Source organism: Lithobates pipiens, unplaced genomic scaffold, assembly GCF_037356315.1.
Source record: "Lithobates pipiens isolate NorthernLeopardFrog02 unplaced genomic scaffold, aLitPip1_a1.2 Scaffold_8, whole genome shotgun sequence".
Taxonomy (NCBI): domain Eukaryota; kingdom Metazoa; phylum Chordata; class Amphibia; order Anura; family Ranidae; genus Lithobates; species Lithobates pipiens.
The window spans coordinates 244383715-244390592 of record NW_027507903.1 but is presented as its reverse complement, the minus strand read 5'-3'; the positions used below and the strand labels follow the sequence as shown (position 1 = coordinate 244390592).

Genomic DNA, 6878 nt, shown 5'->3' with positions numbered 1-6878 from the left:
GTCCAAACTTTTTTCAAAGAGGGCCGGATTTGATGAAGTGAACATGCGCGAGGGCCGACCATTTTGCCTGACATTCTTTGAACCGTTAAAATTCAGTCTAAGTGTGTTCGTTCGAGCTCTAATACACTGCCCAACAAGAATTCTCTTGCCTTTGTGGCTGTGTGTGGGAAGAGATGAGCTTGGGCGTATTTGTACATACTGTATTAATTGGCGTATAACACGCACCTTCACTTTAAGAGGGAAGTTTTAGGAAAAAAAAAAATGTTTAAATAAAGAACTGTGAAGCAAAATAATGGTCAGTGCCCACCAATGCAGCTTAATCAGTGCACATCTGCAGACCCACCATTGCCAAGAATGTAGCCTCGCCACTGCCAGGAGAACGCCGCGCCACTGCCAGGAGAACGCCGCGCCACTGCCAGGAGAACGCCGCGCCACTGCCAGGAGAACGCCGCGCCACTGCCAGGAGAACGCCGCGCCACTGCCAGGAGAACGCCGCGCCACTGCCAGGAATGCACTGACGAGTGCCAAAGAAGAATCTCCTGTTTACATGGCAGCTTCTTTAATAGAAAGTCCCGCCTCCTTTGATGGACAGAACAGTCGTCCAATGGCAGTGCAGGAGAAGGACTTCCTATTACAGAGGCCGCCCGTAAACAGGAAATTCTCCTGTGTACGGCGCTCGGTCCTGTCCTCCCTGTACCTTCCGAAGCATATATATATTTTTGTGGCCCCCGGCGCTGGGAGATCGTCGGGGGGGCCACAAAAGATATTATGTCCAAATAACCAGGCGGGCCGTTCAAAACCGAGCCGCGGGCCGCGATTGGCCCGCGGGCCGCACTTTGGACATGCCTGCATTAGTATCTTGTTTGCAGCTATGCTTCTACAAGCTTATAAAATGTCATTACAAAATATACTAACTAGAAACAAAGTTTTATATTATGTCAATGAAGTGTCAGAGGGAAGTGCAGATAATTGTATTCATAAATACTGTCAGTATCTCATAATATATATAAATAAAAAAAAAAAAAAAAAAAGATTTTATCAGCAGGAGAGGAAAAAAAGATGAACTGAAAAATATAGAGGTGTTTAACTCTTGTTTTCTTCACTTAGACCTTATATTATAATCAGGAGTTTAACTTGTAGATCCATAAGATTTCTCTCTTGACAATTTTTTTAAAACTCCAAGCAAGAGACAGAATTTTGAATGTGACCTCAATAACTGATACAAATTTTTCAATTTATGGAGGCGTTGTTTCTCCACAAAATGTTTGACTAATAGCACAAAGGCCAACTTTGAGGTATTGATGTGTATAGTAAACACACGTCATGGGTGAGCCAAGTATGGGAGGGCTCCCATCTCTATTATAGCATTTCAAATTCTAAAGGGGGTGTATGGTGTCACAAATATAAAAGGTTGCAAAAAAATGATCTATGTACATGGACAACCCACTAGTTTATACTGTCCATGGCAATGATTTACCTACCGGGAGGTGTAACCAAATCCTTCTGGATTTTCCATAGGTGATGAAAACGGGCAACTGGCAACAAAATTCTCTAAACAAAAACTCCTTTTTATTAACTTTTTTTGCAGCTAGGGCTTTACGTGAGCTTCAGTTTATACTCTAAAACCTTCTAAGAGATCATTACTCATATTAGTATATGTATTGGCATCCGAAAGGAAGCATTGTGCTACCCTGACATCCAATATTTACTTATTTTGCACAGCAATGCTGCCATCTCTGTTGGCTTGTTTGATTATATCTTTTGATGACTTAAGGCTGCTTTCACACTGGGGTGGCAGGTCCATTAGTGGTAAAGCGTGCTGACTTTACGGCTTTTTATCGTTTTCATCTGCGCTTTTTGGCTGTTAGTGGGGTGCTTTTAACCCCTACTAGCAGCCGAAAGAAGGGTTAAAACCGCCTGTGTTGTGGATCTACCAAAGCACTTTACAGGTGCTTTGGAAGTGCTGCCCATTCATTTCAATGGGCAGGGGTGGTGTAGGAGCGATGTATACAGTGCTCCTACACCGCCCCAAAGATGCTGCTTGCGTGACTTTTTCTGTCCCGCAAGCGCACCGTGTGCTTTCACACTGGGGGGAGGCAGTTTTCAGGTGCTTTACAGGCATTATTTTTAGAGCTAAAACACCTGAAAACTGCCTCAGTGTGAAAAGGGGTCTAAGGGAATGTTGCTCATTTTATATGGCTCCACTGTGCAGCTCTCCCTGGAGCTGTGCTATTACCTATTTTATGCTGGTATGCAGATGCCGAAGGAGCCACCTGACTGTTTTTTATGTACAATGATCAAACAGCAAGTGGTTAAAGGGGTCTGTTTCCCGTTTTTGTACAATACGGAAAATAGGATATTTGACTTGCCAGTAAAATCTTTTTCCTGGAGTACAGTACAGGCAAACAGGACCGTCCCATTTGTTCTCATTATCTTGCTGGGAGGAGTTGTATAGGGGTCATTTCTGGAGCCTCCCAGCAACCCTGAAGGTAGCTCCATTTAACCCAGTTGCATTGTTTTAAAGTAGAACTAAAGGCAACATTTAAAAACTTGCAAACATACAATGTCTCCTCTGCAGTAGAATAAAGCTGCCTACCTGCTCGCAGTCTTCTGTGGCTTGTAAATTAATCTGTGCATGCACAGCTCCATTTTACCTTGTTGGCGTGGTCCCTGTGTTATGACTGGCACAGACAACGGACTCGTAGATAAGGATGAGCTCGGGTGTGTTCGCATGGTCCACGTGCAGAGCCCGCCAGGAATCGGCGCTGTTCTAATCACAGGCAGTGAGACATTGCCCGATCTCTGCAGCTGCGCATCGGGGCAATGTCTCACTGCCTGTGATTAGTGCAGCGCTGCGCCGACTTCCTGGTTGGCTCTGCACGTGGACCATGCGAACACGCCTGAGCTAATCCTTACTCGTGGACTTTCGAACGGTTGGAGAGGCAAGCATGGTGGACGGTTCAGCTTTTAAAGAATAAAAACATAGAAAAAGTAGCGCACATTATGTAACTTTCCTGAACGTATTTAGTCTTTTAGTCCAAATTTTCCTAAAAACATGGACTACAAATTATGCAGCTCATTAGTTTGATCTTGTTGGAGATGTAGCTGTAACAAACAAATGAAGAGCACACCAGGTACAGTAAAAGTAGTAAAACTTGGAAGAGTAAATACAAAGTCAAACTATCACATTCACATTAAATATTTTTGTCTTTAACATAAAAAAACATCCAAAGACCCAGATTCAAAAAAAAAAAAACTTCACACAAAAATACTTTTTCTCCTACTGGTGCTGACTTTCTAGCTGACAGATTGGTGGTGCCAGTGCCATTTTGGTACTTTTTTTAGGATCTGGCTCTGTGGATAGTTTTTATGTTGAAGACGACAAATTTTAATGTGAGTGTGATTTTGTTTTGTATTAAATCTTTCACATTTTAACACTTTTCCTGTGTCCCGTTTGCTCCGCTTTAAAGAAGCTTGTGTCCTGTACTGTACTCCAGGAAACAGATTTTACTGGCAAGTCAAAAGTCATGATCCATTCATGACATTGACTTTCTTTTGGCAGCTGTATACTGTTGCTAAGTTTATCGTTGTCGTGCACAGGACAACTCTGTGTTGGATGGGGACATTTTTTTTTTTTTTTTTTTCAATTGATAAGAGATATTGGCTTGTAGTTGCAGCATAACTATTTCTAAATCAAAGTAGTACATGGACTGTGAACCCATATTGAGAAAACAAAATTTAAAATGAACTTAAGAGGTGGGTAATTGGTGTTTAAAAAATAAAAATCTGCCTGCTAGCACTAGAATTTCCTATTCATATAGTTCCAAAGGATTATGCAATACCTACTGCCCCAGTGTGTCTAGCAATAGGCCACTGGCACAAAGTGTATGCCTTCTCTCTCCATACCCCAGAAGTTGGGGGGCACTAGAGAATGGTATTTTTGTTAAAATGCAGGCACCACCAAGCACCTTTTTTTTGTTGCTACTCGACATTTGGTTTATCTTGTGCTTTTGACAGTTTGAGTGGCGATTCATACTAGCACAATTGCCCACTGGTGACTTATTCTCTACAAGAAAACTGAACTGAGGCCAGAATTATGACATTTCTCTGTTTGTTTTACTTTAATTTAAGGGAGAATACTCTGTCCTCATTAAAAAAAAGAAGTATTGCAGTACTAGGCAGTGGTCGTCCACTAGTCTCTGAACTGGTGAGTATACATTGTAAAATTGTGGAGTTGATGTTTAGAACCATTGTAACACTTTGCATGTGCATGGATTGAAAACCTCATTGTACAATATATGATTACATTTAAATGATGGCAAACCAATCCCTAAAAGAAGTTTTATGGTGTCTGTCTGTTATGCGGGACAGTTTTTGTTTGGTAAATGTCAGCAAATATCCCTGCTCAATCTCATTACTAACTCCATGTTTTTCCAAAGTTTTATTGTAAATTAGTGTGTTTATCCTTTTCAGTATTTTTAGATGCCATTTTCATCATGCCCATCTAAGGGCTCTAATACCGCCGCTTGTTTCCTGCAGTGGTCTCCCTTTAATCTAGGCCATGCAACTTTCATTTTATAAATGACATCTCAAAGGAATTTGTTTTCATTTATCAGAGACTGAAATGAAAACCTTCCATATTGCTTCCTGCAGTCACCCAACCTACCATTCACGACTGGTGTTTTGTACCGCAGAGGCAACAGGGGCTGTTCTAGAGATAATTTGTTACACAAGACTCCATATAGTGTCAATCCCCCCTGTTTTACAAATGGATATGTAAACTATGCTAAACAGAATGACATTGTTTTTGCTAACTTTCTTTAGGATCCTGATGCCCCCATTAGACAGAAACTTCCTCTGGATGATCTGGATCGTGAAGATGACATCAGACTTCTAAAATATCTCTTTACTTTGATCAGAGCTGGCATGACTGATGAGGTATGATGTGCCAATTTTTCCTAGTTTGGGCTACTTTAGCTATAGAACTGTTATAATCCTAATTTGTTTTGGCTTGAAACTGCTGATTTGTGATATTTGCTTAGTATTTGGAAATGTTCATGTATTCTCCATTATGGTGTTCTTAATTGCAAATTATATAAATACAGCAGTGTGTTTCATTAAATATGTCAATGAGATGTTAGTGCTGAATGTATTACACACAATAAAAAAAAGTTGTGGTATTTGAATTTAACCACTTCAGTTCCGGACCAATAAACACCTTAAGGACCAGAGGTCTTTTTGCAATTTCGCACTGCGCTGCTTTAACTGGTAATTGCGCGGTCATGCAATATTGCACCCAAACGAAATTTGCGTCCTTTTCTTCCCACAAATAGAGCTTTCTTTTGATGGTATTTGATTGCCTCTGCGATTTTTTTTTTTTGCGATATAAATGAAAAAAGAGCGAAAATTTTGAAAAAAAAAAGATATTTTCTTCTTTTTGTTATAAGAAAAATCGAATAAACTAAATTTTAGTCATACATTGAGGGCAAAATTTATTCAGCCACATGTCTTTAGTAAAAAAAAATGTCAATAAGCGTATATTTTTTGGTTTGCGCAAAAGTTATAGCGTCTACAAACTAGAGTACATTTTCTGGAATTTACACAGCTTTTAATTTATGACTGCCGATCTCATTTCTTGAGGTGCTAAAATGGCAGGGCAGTACAAATCCCCCCCCAAATGACCCCATTTTGGAAAGTAGACACCCCAAGGAAATTGCTGATGGGTATGTTGAGCCCATTGAATATTTATTTTTTTTGTCCTAAGGGATTGAATAATGACAAAAAAAAAAATAAAAATTTTTTTTTACAAAAAGTTGTCACTAAATGATATATTGCTCACACATGCCATGGTTATATGTGAAATGACACCCCAAAATACATTCTGCTGCTTCTCCCGAGTACGGGGATACCACATGTGTGGGACTTTTTGGGAGTCTAGTCGCGCACGGCACCCCGAAAACCAATCACCACCTTCAGGATTTCTAAGGGTGCAAATTTTTGATTTAACTCCTCACTACCTATCACAGTTTCGAAGGCCATAAAATGCCAAAATAGCACAAAACCCCCCCAAATGACCCCATTTTGGAAAGTAGACACCCCAAGCTATTTACTGAGAGGCATGTTGAGTCCATGGAATATTTTATATTTTGCCAAAAGTTGCGGGAATATTACAAACTTTTTTTTTTTTGCACAAAGTTGTCACTAAATGATATATTGCTCACACATGCTATGGGCAGAAGTCAAATTACACCCCAAAATAAATTCTGCTGCTTCTCCCGAGTACGGGGATACCACATGTGGGGGACTTTTTGGGAGCCTAGTTAACTAGCTACCTAGCGACTGTAGCGACACTAATGCAGCGATCAGAAAAACGATCGCTTAGTGACACTGGCAAAAGGGGGTGAAAGGGTTAACTAGCGGCAATCAGGGGGTTAAAAACATTATTGGGTAGTATATCGGGGTACCTAGCGATATAAAAACCTGGCGGTGAACCTAAAAAAATAACTAGCTACCTAGCGACACATGCAGCGATCAGAAAAATGATCGCTTAGTGACACTGGCAAAAGGGGGTGAAAGGGTTAACTAGCGGCAATCAGGGGGTTAAAAACATTATTGGGTAGTATATCGGGGTACCTAGCGCTATAAAAACCTGGCGGTGAACCTAAAAAAATAACTAGCTACCTAGCGACTGTAGCGACACTAATGCAGCGATCAGAAAAATGATCGCTTAGTGACACTGGCAAAAGGGGGTGAAAGGGTTAACTCTAGGGGCAATCAGGGGGTTAAATCTTTATTGGGGGGTGATAGGGGGCTACCCTGGACCTAACACTAACTGTCCTGACAGTTTTTACTGTCACAACTGACACTGAATGCATTGA

At 40.8% G+C, this 6878-nt stretch overlaps 1 protein-coding gene across 1 annotated transcript in view; it reads left to right on the top strand.

Moving 5' to 3' along the window:
• The window catches only part of NUP107 (nucleoporin 107), a 101618-nt gene that overhangs the window by 30080 nt on the left and 64660 nt on the right, over positions 1–6878 (top strand). Inside the window, exons 11-12 of the mRNA XM_077469173.1 lie at positions 4132–4207; positions 4825–4938. Coding sequence (XP_077325299.1) covers positions 4132–4207; positions 4825–4938 — 190 coding nt within the window. The remainder of the gene's footprint in view (positions 1–4131; positions 4208–4824; positions 4939–6878) is intronic.